This window comes from Hyperolius riggenbachi, chromosome 1 (genome assembly GCF_040937935.1).
Source record: "Hyperolius riggenbachi isolate aHypRig1 chromosome 1, aHypRig1.pri, whole genome shotgun sequence".
NCBI lineage: Eukaryota > Metazoa > Chordata > Amphibia > Anura > Hyperoliidae > Hyperolius > Hyperolius riggenbachi.
The window spans coordinates 440,043,753-440,060,977 of NC_090646.1; the positions used below are offsets into that span (position 1 = coordinate 440,043,753).

General features: G+C 39.6%; 1 protein-coding gene across 1 annotated transcript in view; it reads right to left on the bottom strand.

The window, feature by feature from the left end:
- Positions 1–1,256: 1,256 nt before the first annotated feature.
- DIRAS2 (DIRAS family GTPase 2) overlaps positions 1,257–17,225 on the bottom strand; it is a 55,955-nt gene continuing 39,986 nt past the window's right edge. The window contains exon 2 of the mRNA XM_068237898.1: positions 1,257–11,145. Within this exon, the coding sequence (XP_068093999.1) occupies positions 10,509–11,108 (600 nt within the window). The 5' untranslated portion in view covers positions 11,109–11,145 and the 3' untranslated portion in view covers positions 1,257–10,508. The remainder of the gene's footprint in view (positions 11,146–17,225) is intronic.

Consider the following 17,225-nt stretch of genomic DNA (forward strand, 5'->3'; position numbering starts at 1 on the left):
TATCAGAATGTTTATCAGTATGTCTCTCCCTCCCAGCATGGACAGCACACAGCAGCCTAAGAAGTAGATGCAGCCAGGAGTGTAACATCACAATCAGCCAGTCAGTCAGTCAGTAGTCCGTCATCTCTCTGACTGCTAGTTGTATTACAGTAATATGACAGCACATCTAGCTACCTGTTACCTCTTCAGATCAGCCTCCTCATCAGACTCTTCTGCATGTTGTGACACACGCTGTGTGAGGAATGAAGGATGATTTTAACCACTTAAGGACCGCGGTGTTATACCCCCCTAGTGACCAGGGCTTTTTTCACAAATTGGGCCACTGCAGCTTTAAGGGCTCACTGCAGGGACGCACAACTCAGCACACAAGTGATCCCTCCCCCCCCTTTTCTCCCCAAGAACAGAGCTTTCTGTTGGTGGGATCAGATCACCACCAGGAATGTTTATTTATTTTTAATAAAACATTTTTTATTATTTTTTTATTAAATTTCCTTATTTTGTTTCTATATTTTAACATCCCTCCCTCCCTGTCCCCGACAGCTTCAGCCTATCACAGCAATCACTGCTGGGAGACTGAAGGCAGAGCGGAGCTCCGTCATCAGAGCAGAGATGCGCGTGCATCGGCGCATGCGATTTCCTGCAAACCCCATAGGAAGCCATTCACAATAATTGGCTTGGAGTGGTCCTGGGGCTGCCGCACTGCTCACGCCAAAAAAAAAGTTGTTTTAATTAATAGTGTTGCTTTAACAAGGCTTAGTACATATACCCTATTGTCACTGTGCACTGTATGGTCTGATTCTTAGCAAATGGCAATAATTGAGTTTTTATTTTTTCACCGCTTCTCTGACTTAATCATTCCTGTCCTGTAATACAACAGGTGTGTAGTTGTCCTTGGGGCTGAACGCATTGCACCAGATGTCCATTAACAGGATTGAAAAGGGATTGAAGATGACAGGAGACACCAAACTAGTGTTGATAGCAACACAATTCAGTTTTTACCCCACATTCTGAGAATAAAGTCTTTATCAAAATGCAAGGTAAGGATACATCATAGTTCTATTCTATAAATAGAAAGTCAAAGGCATGAATATCCCAATCATACAAAGCACACAAGCCTGACTTTACAGAGCGAGGAAAACAAGGTGGTCTGAAATGATTATTCAAGGCATCATTATTCCATTGCCCAAGGTTTTTTTTATAGATATGAAATGTTACAATTCAAATAAAACAGGTTTTTCATTTAAAAGCACACCAGTGTATTCAATTGTATCTTTGCATTTTAAAACTTTATTTTTATATGACTCTTTATATTCATAACAGCACTGGAAACATAGAAACGTAGGCACAGATGTATTCTTTATCTGTATTTCGAGTAAAATAGATGACATTTCAACAATAGATACAACTTGAATGCTACACAGTATAATATAATAAACATCATGCTCTTGTGTTTAAAATTAGCCATTCACCATACATATTCAATATATTCAATGGTTTATATACATATTACGCCTTGTATACCTTTTCATACAGTCCAGAAATAAAAAATAAAATAAAAAATAAAACAAAATATATTAAAGCTGTATATTATTTTATATTTTCTACAATTTGTTTTCTACAATTTGTTTTGTTTTTTTACTACCAAAATAAGCATTTTTATACCAATGAGAGCATAACAATCATTTTGACCAGCATACTCTATGCAAAATAGTACTCAAAAAAACTACAATAACCATACAAGGGTATAAAATAGGAATTACTGATTCATATGTAGTATTGCTTACTGGCCTTGCTTATACTCATGCAAGACAATTTACAGATCATGGCTTTAATACATAGGACATAAAAATGTCATATGAAAACGAGTACATTTTTGCTTTCATCCGAAACTTTTACACAGTATATTTTTTGCTTTGTTGAAGATATGTTAATTCATACTTTAATTTATACATAGATTCCGAGGTCCACGCCATTACTAACTCTTTGAATTATTTGCTGTTAATAATGCAATTGCTGACTTTTGAAAACAAATTTGAAAATAAATTCTCCATTTAAAATCTATCACTCATTAATAGAAATAAATATGTAATCAATATTTCCTACAAGCTGGTAAAATATTTCAATACTTTTTTTTTAGTAGGCATATGATACCTAAACAGAAAATACAATGACAAACTAATAATAACGATGTTTCTTCATCTTTTAAAGGCAATGGCCCATATGCAATAAACTTTTTCTCCTGAGTTGTCTCCTAGGTGAAATTTTCAATTTTGTCAATACAATACAGTTTAAACCACCAACAAGCAGGGAAATACTCAAAATAATGTTGTCAGTACTTTTTCACCTACTTTTTAGTAATTTTTCAATTGCAAAGTGCTGAAAAATTATTTTAAATACAATATGAAAATTTACTCCTAGGAGAAAACGTTAATTGCATTTGGGCCAATCTGTCAAATGCCAGTATTTAGTGCAATATAGTGTGGCTGACTGACTATACCCTCTATCTGTCAATGGTTACTTCTGACCTCTTGTGCATTTCTAACTTACTTTGTGGTACCACGTTGTAGCCGGTTAGAGCTGTTACACTGAGATACACCAATCACCCCTGACTATGGGTGGGTGCCATCATATCAGCACTGAAAACATTGTGCATTTAGGGTGGGACTGAACAGTAACTTATTGCACATAAATGGTATGCCTTCTGTATGAAATTAGAAGTGTAAAAAATGAAAATGCTTAAACATATGTATTGTTTTTGTCTTCCATCACTTTAGCACAACTCATAAGTATAAAAATAGCCATCTATTCACTGAGAGCTGCTACATTCAGCATTTTCTTGCTTAATGTGGATATAACCCAACCAAGTATTATATCTGTGGCCACCAAAAATTACATTGGGACTGACAAAAAGTGCAAGGAAAATATGAGCTAAAGTGGATGAGCTACCTAGAGGAACCAGTTAGCATTACTGCGACAACCAACCAGGATCCAACTGTAAAATGAGAAAAGGATTGTAACTTATTTCTCCAAGCAAATGTTTCACTTCCATTTGTTGTAAGTCAGTATCTTCCGGTCATTAAGAGTCAAAGCACATTACCAGTATCCACTGGAACTAGGATAGTTGATTCATGCTTTGTAAGAGTACAATATAAATACAGCCTGTTAAAGTCTTTTTAGTCACAATTTTGTGCTTTGAAATATGCCCTCCAGCAAGACCACTGAAAGTGAACTTCTGTTAACACACAATTAGTAAGTTAAATGCATATATACCGTATATGTTTGTAATGAGAGAGCATTTGGACGTGCCTGGAAGTGTCTTGTGAATCTGAGATCTCCAGTGTGTGTGCAAGAAAAATAGCTTCCTAATCAGTTTCTTATTTACAAGTTTTATGTGTTCCTATTTTGGGTGTAATCTATGTTTAGTTGCAACAGTTTTAGGATTCCAGAAAACACAGTGATAATGGGATAGGCACAAGACAGAAAGGAAGTGTAAACCAGTTGCTACTGAAGACAATATACAAGAGAGGAGCATCCGAAAGACCAAAGTATTATATAAACTTATCAATTGGTGTAATGAAGAACAATGGAAAAGGTAGTGCAAATAATTGTTTCCTCTTCATGGAGAGTCATCAGAGCAATTGTAGCCATCGTTTTGTGCTTTGTTGCATGAATCATACATTATGCAAACTGAATACAGACCCAATTGTAGGCTTTCATTTTAGTTATAAACTATTCTGCAGCTTCTGGCTAAATATTTACAAGCTACTGAATGGCAATGTATAGTGTCTTGAGGAACACAACAAAATTGTAATCCCTTAAAATGCAAACTACTATCAGGTGTCTGTTGTGAACATTTGCAAATTTTAAAAGTATTATTAATTTGTAGGTATAGATGGAACTTCATGCACCTGATACCAATAGATGGAAAGCAAGGCTGGGATCAAGGCATGCAATGGTTGCAATGACTATAATAGACTGCCTGACTCTAAAAGGATATTTATAAATGCCTTTGTTCTGGAGAAGAGGTCTGATCTTTGCTCTTTGTATATGAATTCATACTGCTGTATGAACCCCTGCTGCACAGATAAGGAAAGGCCTGTATATATGGGCAGCGCGGTGGCGTAATGGTTAGTGCTCTTGCCTTGCAGCGCTAGGTCCCCGGTTCGAATCCTAGCCAGGTCAACATCTGTAAGGAGTTTGTATGTTCTCCTTGTGTCTGATTGGGTTTCCTCTGGACACTCCAGTTTCCTCCCGCATCTCAAAAACATACAGATAAGTTCATTAGCTTCCCCCTAAAATTGGCCCAAGACTATGATACATGCACTATAAAATATATAGAAATACAGTATTACTATGGTAGGGACTAGATTGTGAGTCCCTCTGAGGGACAGTTAGTGATAAGACAATATACTCTGTACAGCGCTGCATAATATGTCGGCGCTATATAAACACTTAAATAAATATATGAAAGAGACAAATGTCCAATTTACAGGTCAAGGGGTTATTCAGTAGGCGAGCTAGAGGGAGATGTCTGCTAAACACCGAAAAAACCGTTGAGTTAATCATTGACTTCAGGAGGTCTGCTCCCTCCCCTCCTCCAATCTACATTGGTGGCAGCGAGGTAACCAGAGTGTCCTGCGCCCGGTTTCTAGGTACTACCATCTCCTGTGACCTAAGCTGGAAGCCCAACATCACTGCCACTCAACGGAAGGCCCAACAAAGACTCTTCTTCCTCCGCCAGCTGAGAAAGTTCGGCATGACTCAAGAAATTCTAACCAGCTTTTACTCCGCCACCATTGAGTCGATCCTCTGCTCTTCCATCTTGGTGTGGTATGCTGGCGTCACTGTCAATGATAGGGACAAACTACAGAGAGTCATCCGGTCAGCTGAGAGGATCATTGGGTGCCCCCTCCACTCACTTGCCCTACTATACAACAAAAGACTTAAATCCAGGGCATTGAGGATTGCAAATGATTCCTCACACCCGGGCCACCGCTACTTCAGCATCCTGCCCCTGGGCCGGAGACTACGAGCCATCTCCACTAAGACCACGAGACACAGGAACTCGTTCTTCCCCTCGGCAGTCAGCCTCCTAAACTCCCTCCACATTCTGCCATCAAGCAAGCTCTAACGAACGGCGAGGCTGTCGGCGCTACCGCTGAACAGCCGACCAGCCCACAAGACTAACTATTAGACATCTCAGTGACACACTGGGAATGTGATGTGTATTACAATGTAATGTTAATCTGATGTCTGTTGTGTGTCTCTCTCTATGTATTCTTTCTGAGCTATTGTATTGTGCCAAAAACAATTCCGGGCATGACCCCTCATGCTTGGTGAAATAAAATGATTCTGATTCTGAACAGACTGCATGTACAAGAACTGAATGATGTACATGGATTTCTGGATACTTCCAGCAATAAAGTAGTCTCGTTGGACAAGTGTGGACCATCTCTTCTCTTTTTTGATGTACAGGAGGCTGCTGCAAAAATGATATGCTTGTAAACATAATTAATATACAAACACAATGTTTAAGGTCTCTTCTTATGGTGGTTGATTCACTAACCTATGGTAAACGTTTACTAGTGTTGGTGTTTGAATTCGGCACCATGTGCTTCTGCACTCGAACAAGCTGAAAGGAGAAGTTAAATGAAACACACCCTGTCCTGTGCTGAAATGTTGCTAAATGCATCTGTCCAGGTACCAAACCACATCGTCCCGAATTTGAACACCAACACGAATGTTTTTCAGTACTTATGCCACTAAAGTAGTGCACATTGTGCAATTAGTATAACCCTTCTTAAATGAGTAACAATTGCTTTGCTACGGTAACGTCTTACGCAAGTAACGGGATGTTCTTTACCATTGCAATGCACACGTTACCCATGTTCTGCAGGTTTTGCTAATTGCACAACTCAACACATAGATTAGTGAATAAAACCCATAGGAGATTATAGTTAATACCTATTGTTCACATTACTTATCAGGTTGTAGATCAGAGCTGATTAGCATATTTATATTGTAAGTTTACTTATCCTTTAATGGTTTAAATACACTGTTAGATGTATTTTTATATACAATTACACGACAAGGCAACCATATTTACTCCTAACACACATAGGTGTGTCTTAGAGAAGCTGCACAAGAATTGTGTTCAACTCTTAAATGTCTATCATTATATTCCGACTATACTGTATAAATCTATAGATGATCTAATAATGTCCTCTGTTGTGTAATACATCACCAATCTATACATATTATCTCATCTGCCATTACCAGGACTGCGAAACATAAAGACATTTCTCCTACGTAAACTTTCCAAGAATAACTCAATTTACTTCCACTTAAATGGTTAGTGCACTCAAAGTCTTAAAATATGGCTCTGATCAATAATGCAAAACATCTGCATAATTGATTTAGTCCTATTTTTAGATACTGGCATGTCCCTACTATTGCTTACAGTAAACAAATAAAGCCTTGTGCGTAGCCTGCACTCAGTGTGCTCTGTGTGTGCTGAAGTGCAGGTCACAAGGTATAGTAAGGCATGCGGGACTACAAATTATAACAAGGGAAGAAAACACTTTAGAAGCAAAAGGTTTATTTTAGGAGCCCATTTTTGAAATAGGGATCAGCCCCCCCTACAGCTAGTATACTAACAGTTTTTATTCTACAAATTACATATCTGTACATCGAACAGAAAAAATCACTAGTGCAAGTATATTGCATTATTGAGCAAGGATCAATTTTAAGCACATTTTAGGATAAATATATGTGCACTTTAAACTTGAAAAATGTGGTTTACAATAAACTGAAACTAAACATTGATAGTACTTTTGGTAGCAAAGATGTAAATCAGTATAACAGCAGCTAAGCAAATCGCGCTTTGCTGACCCCTTAATGGAAGCACTACCTCGTCCTAAAATACAAGGCGTACAGCAAATAAACAATAACCCCATATCAGTGTCTACAATAAAGACTATAGGTGCGTACGCACCTTTTGTGTGACACTGGATTCCTAATGAATGAGTGAACAATTAACTGATTGGCATTCAATCATATTAGTGATCTACGGAAACACGTTCTGGGTAAACACACCTGTAACAAGTAACAATGGGATGTAGGCAATAAACAGCGTCTTAAGGTGCCCATTACCGATTCAATTTCCAGAGTGATCGACCTTCCAACACGATCATAATGATTGATCAGAAGGATCATTCGGGCCCTCCACCAGAAGAGAAAATAATAGTCTGATGAGACTAAAATAATTGTTAAGATATTCGGATTAACGGAACAATCGACAGAACTACTGTTCATCCATGATTTGTGCCATTAATGGTCCATAGTAAATAAGAATAATACATGTTTGGTAGAGTCTACCATTAACGGACACCTTTACGCACAATGAGTAGAGCGTAATGCATTTCATGTAACGGTTTATTGCGTTCACCCCAATGTCCCATCACCAACATCAACTAAGCAGTAGATCCAACTAAGTGGTCAAATTCCAGGTTCTACAGATTCTAAGTGTTTTCATAGAAAAATATCACTGTGGTATACTAAAGTTTACAAATGTATTTGGTTGTTGAGACATCAACTGAAAAATTTGCAATAAGCTCAGTTCCCATATACTGCGAAATGTTTCCATTTTAATAGTTTTTCCCATTCTACAACATCTCAAACTGCTTTACATTCAGAAAGAACCATTTAAAATTACTATTTTATCTCTAACTGGAAGCTTAAAACAAAATAAAAAACAGTGGTTAGTAAGGGGACTGGAAAGCAATTAGGAATAATGAGCCACGTTTTCAATCTGAATGTACAGCAGTGTGTCATATAATTAGCAAAACTGGTAAAATTACTGATCGCAGGGAGCGCATGGCAATATTAGCAGGCATTGCACAAACTGGGCCAGTAACAGTAAACACACATTCAAGCTGGACCGAGTGCCATGTGCTGTCCTATGAAGAGAAGAGAAGACATTTCCCTGCAGCAATCAAGGACAAATCAATCAGCTGAAGATTAAGAAAACCTGCCATAGGCTCTTGTTTATCACCATGCTTTCATGGTTGCATTAGACAGGGGATGCCTATGCTGACGTGAAGCCGATGGCCAAAACCATCACAAATGATCATTTCAACCATCCAAACTTCATCATTTGTGTCTACCTTATATCAGATGTAGGTGTACACCCTGAATTTTGACATTCCCTGCCTTTGGAATAAACAAACTCAGAACTCACAGTGTTTGTTTGTTAGGAGTCTTATGGCCTACTTCAGGTCATTTGTCATAACAGGAAGGTTAAGAAGATTAGTTGTCAATGCAATGGTTACTATTACTATGGTCTGCTCCTCGACATTGCTCTACACACTGTCAACTCTGCCTCGCTACCTGACAGTAAGAAAAGCAGTCTTTATAATTATTATTATTACCACCAAAAAATAGACATTTAACATTAGGGTTTGGCAGTGTTCTTTGAAAAGACCATATTTAGACTTTACATTAGGTGATCATAATGTGGTATTCCTAGCAACCATGTTGTAAGTACTCCTTCTGGTGCTACTTATCTATACCACATACAGCTCAACAGTACAAAGTAACAAAAACCTTTTCAGCTGACATAAACTAAACCTGATTAACTTGTTCCTTAATCGGCAGTCAAGCAACTATCTTAAAAAAAAAGTGATGATGTCAGCATTTAATGAAATTACTAAAGCCTGTACACACGCTCAACTAAACTTTCTAATTTTGGTCTGTTGGACGAAAATCATGCATGTGTAAACAACTAGACGAGTGACTGATAACAGGCAGTTGGCCCGATTGATCTGGCGGATCAACTCACATGACTGTTCAGCTGATATTGTGCAGTTTGCCACATGTACAATGTAGTTTGAATGACATACTTGTTTTGAATGTGGCCATGTCGTGCAGTTCGATCATTTTTATGTGTGCACAGTATGTAGATGAGTTGTTCATTCAGTTGGTTGGTGTGCGGAAAATGCAAGTAGTGTAAATGTTTTGTCATGGTGTCGGTCATTTAGTGGTGTTAGTTGTGCACTTTGTTAGACTTGTGTACGTAGATTAAGACTAGTCAGACATAGAGCATGCATGGAATCAGAATTAGATTTGATATTATAATCAACAACCTATTTTTAAAGTATAACATTTTCTAGCATTCATGAAAGCTTTTTATGAATTACTATTAAACAAGTGCAATTTTGTACTGCCAAAGATGCATTGCCCATAAAATATGTGAGTGTGGCAAAGTGTTGGGTACAGTCATTGTAAAACTCAAATGTGCTCTTCTCACATTTTTTGCTTTTTTTGGGGTGGGTGGGTGGGAGGGGGGGGGGTTTGAGTATTTCCATATATAAATAAATAATGTTATTAAAATAATAGTAAAACATATTTAAAGTATCATAGGTACACACCACTGTTAAATATTTGTACAGTTTTCCCATTTGTTTCTATGTATTGTAGAATATTATACAGCATTGCATGGATATAAATAGTTAAAATTTACATTTTTTATCTGTATAGGTGATGGATTCTCAGTACTAATCCAATGTTAACGCTAGGGTCAGTTATAAAATCTACAGCAAATAACTTGACTAAGAATGAAATGCTGCCTGCGGCAAATATTTTTTTTGCTAATGTCAATTTTTTTTTTACAATCCAGGTTTGAATATGGTGGGTATAATCTGGATATCTGGATAGTGATAATGAGACAACAAAAATATTTCTTTATTTAAAAAAAAAAAACCTCGACTCTTTTTTGCTTAAGAAAAAAACGGTTCTCTCTTAGTCAATTATGACATCAAGTAATCAGACATATTTGATACTTCACCATTTTTGAAACCAGTCACATTGTCTGCTACCTGGTTTGATTGCTGTCTAAACAGCAAACCTCATACTTACTGATAATTATGATACACGTGAATATATTTTGTAAACTTGTTATCCAAAACAGTGCCATAGAGTTTGTTGAAGCATGTTTCTCCATGTATATTTTAGGATATAGACAAAGTTGATTTCTGAGCATGGGCTATCATGCAAGAATGGTCCAAGTAATTTAATCCTGGTTAGAGATTGATCATTTCCTAGGAACGTATAGCCAAATGCATTAATGCTTATGAAAGCAATATTCCTGTGCTCAAACACCACACAGGTGTATTTCATTGTGTTTTATATTTCAATGCATGATCATTGCATGCAATGTAATACTTTGTTTCCTTATATGTATATATATAAAAATATTTTTTCAGAAGCATTTCTCGCAATTAACATGCTGGAAATGACAGTCCCATCACACTAACAATCGTGAAACGGAAATCAAATTGACCTTAAATAAGTACAGTATTTTTAACTGTGGTTATTTTTGAGATGATGTAACTATAAGTCGTGTGCCATTTAGTTCCAGATGTTAAAATGAGTGCATTGCTAAATGCTGAACATGCTATTGTCTCCAGCTTGGTGCTGTAATGGGTGTGGCATTATCCCCAGGATGCTTTTTACATGACCACACATTTCCCTTTCAGCTTTTCTTTCCTTTTCTGCTGCTTGCTCTTTTTCCCATCTATCTGGAGGCTCACAGTCCTGCGTTTCTCAAGGTTCAGCAGCTCTTGGAACAGCTCTTTCACGTTGTGATTCATCTTGGCTGAAGTCTCCATAAAGGCACATTTCCACTTTTTTGCTATTGCTTCTCCCTCTGAGCTTTCCAGTTCTCTGTTTTGAGTTTCATCACTTTTATTTCCAACCAGCATTATAGGGATGCTCTCAACATCCCCCTTTATCTGGCAAATCTGTTCATAGATTGGCTTCAGTTCTTCCAGTGACTGCCTGCTGGTGACGGAATAAACCAGAATGAAGGCATGCCCCTTTGATATAGACAGACGCTGCATGGCAGGAAACTGATGGCTTCCAGTAGTGTCTGTAATTTGTAAAGTGCATATGCTTTTATCACAGCTTATCACTTGTCTGTAGGTATCTTCGATCGTTGGTATGTAGCTTTCTCGAAAGGTGCCCTTCACAAACCTTAATACAAGAGAACTTTTGCCCACTCCTCCTGCTCCAAACACCACTACTCTGTAATCATTACTTTGCTCTGGCATTTTTGAAATCAGTTAGGTTTCTTCAGAAAAAAAAGACCTACAAAAAACAAGGAAACATTATTAATACTTTGCATTTTGAATTGTTTTAAAAACATAGTTAATGGAATGAGACATTTAAAGGACTACTAGAGGAAATTTAATGGCAATTTAATGACACTATTCCTCATGTTTCCATAGTTAGTATTGCTCATACTGAGTAGTTACGTGTACATAGCTACTCGGAATAGAAATTTAAATTAGCTAGTGCTGACCGTGCGTGGGGTGTTAACTTACCAATTCCTCCGCCAGGATTCTGGGTTGAAGGAGAAAGTGTGGGAGTGACGTGGAACACAAGTTGAGCGTATCGGATCCAGGTGACATGGGTAAGTTAAAACCCCCTCTCCCGTGGTCAGCACTGGCCAATTTAAATGTCTTTTTCCGAGTAGCTACATACTCATAGCTACTCAGGATGAGCAACCCAAGCCCTACTTGACTTTCCTCAGCTTCTGATCTGTACATCAGCAATGTGAATGTGCATTATCAGTATCAGTATAAAGGAACAAGCCATTAGTTGTTTTAAAAGAGTAAAAAACTTGCTATTTCTTAGGAACAGTAATTTGGGCCCTGTATTTAGTGACTCCTGTATAATTTGTTAGCTGACCAATTATTTTAGTACCTACAGAGCATTGAGTCTCAAACACTCAGAACTATACTTAGCAATAGAATTCGCCACACATTACTCTATGATGTAATCATCGAGGGACATGGCAAGCTGGTTATACAACGGAAGTTAAATAATTTGTCTGTTCGTAAATAAAAAAATAGAAAAAAGTTGATCGATACAATGTTATATTGAACTGATTTGGTAGCGAGCAAAGCAGCTAGCTCATTTCCCTTTTCCTTTAAACAAGTAATGTGTCAGCTTCAGTTCATCCTTGAATTTGTGTGGGTTTCTCGTTCTCACCATCTATTCACGACAGTGATGTGCAGATAAGAAGTTGAGGAATTTCAGCTACAACTGTATCTTAAATTTGAAATTGAAAATGCATGAATATATATATATATATATACTGTATATATATATATATATATATATATATATATATATATATATATATATATATATATATATATATGTACCAGCCAGTGAGCAGCCAGTAAAGGGTGGCAACTGAATATCCACTGTGGTCTGTGATGCCAGGGGAGAGGATAGGCTCAATATAGAAGGAAAGGATGGCTGGGGACTAATAGGACTCCTAGTGGTAATGCCAGTATGACAATTTCTACATACACCAATTTAGCTATTTTTGTGAAACGAAGCACTCTAAGAAATACTATAATTATTAATTATGTACATAGCACCATCTCCTTCCTTGAACCATACAAATAACTAACTATAGTACACATACACACTTCATAAACCAGCAAAGGCAATAAGAAAAATACTTGCATCACAGGACTTGCACATGGTACATATACTGTAGATGGGACACTCAGTTAATCTAGAAACACCAGGATACAACAGCTGGGCCAGTTGGCACACAGTGGCGTAGTGGCTAGCACTTGTGCCTTGCGGCGTAGGGTCCCATGTTCAAATCCTAGCCAGGGCACTATCTGCACAGAGTTTGTATGTTCTCCCTTTGTCTTTGTGGGTTTTCTACGGGCACTCCAGTTTCCTCCCACATCCCAAAAACATACTGAAAAGTTGCTTCCTCCTAAATTGGCCCTAGACTACAATACAAACACTACACGATACATGCATAGACATATGACTATGGTAGGGATTAGATTGTCAGCCCCACTGAGAGAGAGTTAAGTGACAAGACAACATATACTCTGTACAGCGCTGCGGAAGATATTGGCACTATATAAATACAAAATAATAATAATAATAACCTTTAGGTGTCACTGTTTCAGAGGCACTTGTTTCCAGGAGCCTCTCAACATCACCACTAGGTCAACTCCCATGTCATTACCACTTAAAGCACTGCCTCTCCCAGTTACACATGTGCCACCTACCGCTGTTTTCTTCCAGCTTTCTATTCCCACATTTTTATGTGAAAATATGTATTAATATTGCATCCCGAAAGAGAATACAGTGGAACCTTGGTTTGCAAGCATAGTTTGTTCCAGAAACATGCTAGTAATCCAAAACACTCTTACATCAAAGCGAATTTCCCCATAGGAATTATTTGAAACCCAGTTGATTCATTCCACAATCCAAGTTAGACATGAGGCTTTGAGGAGCCTGAGAGAGATCTCATGATATGGATCATCTGCTTAACAGAAAGGGTTAATGGATGAATTAAAGTTAAATTAATTCAAAGGTTTACATTGGAAATGTTGGGGGATTGAGGTTAGTAAGTCGACTAATTTTAGTGTTAAACATTGGAATGGAGAAGCAGAATGGTTGGGGTTATGGAAAGATCAAGGGACAAGGTTAATGTTAGGGTAGGCTATGGAGTTGTTTGCGCAGGGCCTAGGTTCTCAACAGGCGGTACATGTACCTCTGGGGGTAGTAGGGTTAGTTAGGTTTAGGTGCTACTTTAACTTGTCATTGGAAACTGATTGCATAACGTTTTAGGATTAAAATAGGATTAAGCGTGTATAAATAAGACTGAATAACAATTGTAAGTCAAAGTACCCTTAAATAAAGGGAAAAAATACTGAATGAATTCCATGGTGGGCTAGATTACCTCCGCCTTAGTCTTCCGTTGCTTTCTGTCTTTGGGAACCCTCCCGCTCCCGTCTTCTATCCCATGCCTCTCAGAAGTGCCACTGAGCACCGGTGAGCAATTCTGAACTGAGCATGTGCAAGTTTCGGACCGCACATGCACAGTCAAAGAAAGCGCTCATAAACTAGTGTTTACTTTGCTGTGCAGGCAAGCACAGTTCGGAACTCCCACTTGCACAGTTCTGAATCGCTTGTTGCCAGTCAGGGGGAACTTTCAAAATAGTCATCTATGGAAGGATTAATTTGCATACTTAAAAGACCGGTGATGAGCAATGAAAGGGACCCGGAGACAACGAGCTGCGTCAGGAGTCTATGGGGAAGGTAATCAACCCACCATAAGCTTCATTCAAATTTTAAAGTAATGTAAAAAGAAACATTTAAAAAATGTATACTAAAATATTCAATATAGCTAAAAATGGATATGCCTCAAGAGATACTTGAGATAATTAGAGATGGCCCGAACGGTTCGCAGGCGAACGGTTCCAGGCGAACTTCTGGTGGTTCGCGTTCGCCATGTAAGGCGAACTTTTCCGGAAGTTCGGTTCCCCCCCATAGTGCACCATTAGGGTCAACTTTGACCCTCTACATCACAGTCAGCAGGCACATTGTAGCCAATTAGGCTACACTCTCTCCTGGAGCCACTCCCCCCCTTATAAAAGGCAGGCAGCGCCGGCCATTACACTCACTCGTGTGCCTGCATTAATTAGTGAAGGGACAGCTGCTGGCAGACTCTCATAGGGAAATATTAGTTAGGCTCTTGTAGGCTTGTTAGCTTGCTCCTGGCTGATTGTTATTGCTAAAATAGCACCCCTCAACAGCTCTTTTGAGAGCTAATGTTCTCCTGATGTGTTTTTTTTTGTGTTGCCCACTGACACTGTATTATACAGTCCTATCTATTGCAGCTGGACCTTGGTAATTGCTATTACTGTCCCAGCCAGGCCCTGCCTAACTATCTATGCTGGGACACCTACCTATGCCTACCTAACTACTGGGGCACCTACTTACCTATATGGGGACACCTACCTATGCCTACCTATACTAGGACACCTACTTATGCCTACCTACCTATACTGAGTTTCCTACCTATGCCTAGCTAGCTACTGGGGCACCTACCTATGCCTACCTACCTATACTAGGGCACCTACTTATGCCTACCTACCTATACTAGGGCACCTACCTATGCCTACGTACCTATACTTGGGCACCTACCTATGCCTATGTACCTATACTGGGACACCTACCTATGCCTACCTACCTATACTGGGACCCCTACCTATGCCTAGCTAACTACTGGGGCACCTACCTATGCTTATCTGCCTATACTGGGACACCTACCTATGCCTACCTACCTATACTGGGACTCCTACCTATGCCTACCTACCTATACTGGGACTTCTACCTATGCCTAGCTAACTACTGAGGCACCTACCTATGCCTATCTACCTATACTGGGACACCTACCTATGCCTACCTACCAATACTGGGACTCCTACCTATGCCTAGCTAACTACTGGGGCACCTACCTATGTCTATCTACCTATACTGGGACACCTACCTATGCCTACCTACCTATACTGGGACACCTACCTATGCCTACCTACCTATACTGGGACTCCTACCTATGCTTATTATTATTATTTATTGTATTTATAAAGCACCAACATATTACGCAGCGCTGGACAATAAATATATACAATGATACAAGGATGACATACATAGGGTTATACACATAGAACAAAGTTATACATACAAATTGTACAAAACACCCCCCATTCCTTTAGATTGTAAGCTCGCAAGGGCAGGGCTCTCACCCTTTTGTGTCATGGAATGTTATTAATTCAATTGCTTGCACACTGTTAGAAATGTATACATTTTAGTCATCATGTTAAATCAAGTTGTAATCAGCAGTGCTGTATCTTGTATCAGTGTTCATATTTCATGTATATCATTGTCTGTATCATTATGTACCCCTTGTTTGTTTTCTTACATTGTACAGCGCCACGGAATATGTTGGCGCTTTATAAATTATTAATAATAATAATACATGATCATGCAATATGGGCTGGTTAGGTAGGCCCAGTAATACAAGTACAGGCTGTCATAGGACAGGAGCACATGATCCTGTAGATTACACTAGGGAGTGGAGGACCCTGCCAGAGGCTTACAATCTAAAGGGAGGGGTGGAAACACTGGGGGGGGGGGGGCTGTTAAATATTCCTTAGAGAGTTACTGTGTGGTAGGAGGTGGGTAGGCCATCATAAAGAGGTGGGTTTTGAGGGCTTGCTTGAATGTGTTGAAAGAGGGAGCAAGTCTGATGGGTGGTGGAAGGGCATTCCAGAGGGTGAGGGCAGCTCTTGAGAAATCCTGCAGGCGGGCATGGGAGTGTGAAATGCGTGGGGTGGTGAGGCGAAGGTCGTTGGAGGAACGGAGGGGGCGACCTGGTGTATACTTGTGAACAAGCTCCGAGATGTAGGTAGGGCAGGTTTTGTGCACAGATTTATACGCCAGGCATAGAATCTTGAAACTTATCCTGAAACGGATAGGGGGCCAGTGCAGGGATTTACAAAAGGGAAATGTGGATGCAGAGCGGTGTGAGGAATGGATGAGTCTTGCAGCCGCGTTCATCACTGATTGAAGGGGGGCAGTGCGTTTCAGGGGGAGGCCAGAAAGGAGGGAATTACAGTAATCAAGGCGGGAGATGATGAGGGCACGGATGAGCAGTTTGGTCGTGTCCGGGGTTAAGAAGGGGCGGATCTTGGAGATTTTACGGAGGTGGAAATTGCAGGCTCTGGTGATGTTTTGGATGTGTGGGATGAAGGAGAGGTCAGAGTCCAAGGTGACACCCAGACAGCGAGCCTGGGAGGTAGGGACAATGGTTGTGTTGTCAATTGTGAGGTGGAAATCTGGGATGGGTGCAGCAGCATGGGGTGGAAAGATCAGGAGCTCAGTTTTGTCTAGGTTAAGCTTTAGGAACCTAGCTGACATCTAGGAGGAAATTGCTGAGAGACACGAGGAGACGTTGTTTATGGTGGTGGATGAGAGATCGGGGGTATGGAGGTAAATCTGAGTGTCATCTGCATAAAGGTGGTAATTGAAGCCCAGGGAGGAGATAAGCTTGCCAATTGAGGAAGTGTATATGGAGAAAAGAAGGGGGCCTAGAACAGAGCCCTGGGGGACCCCAACTGAGAGGGGGGCAGGGGTTGAGGAGGAGCCATTGAAGGAAGTGGTGAAGGAGCGATTGGATAGGAGGAGATCCAGGCCAAGGCAAGACCATGGATGCCCATGGACTGTAGTGATTGGAGGAGGAGGGAGTGGTCAACAGTGTCAAATGCTGCAGAGAGGTCAAGGAGGAGCAGGATGGAATAACTGCCTTTGGCCCTGGCAAGGGTAAGGTCGTTGACCAC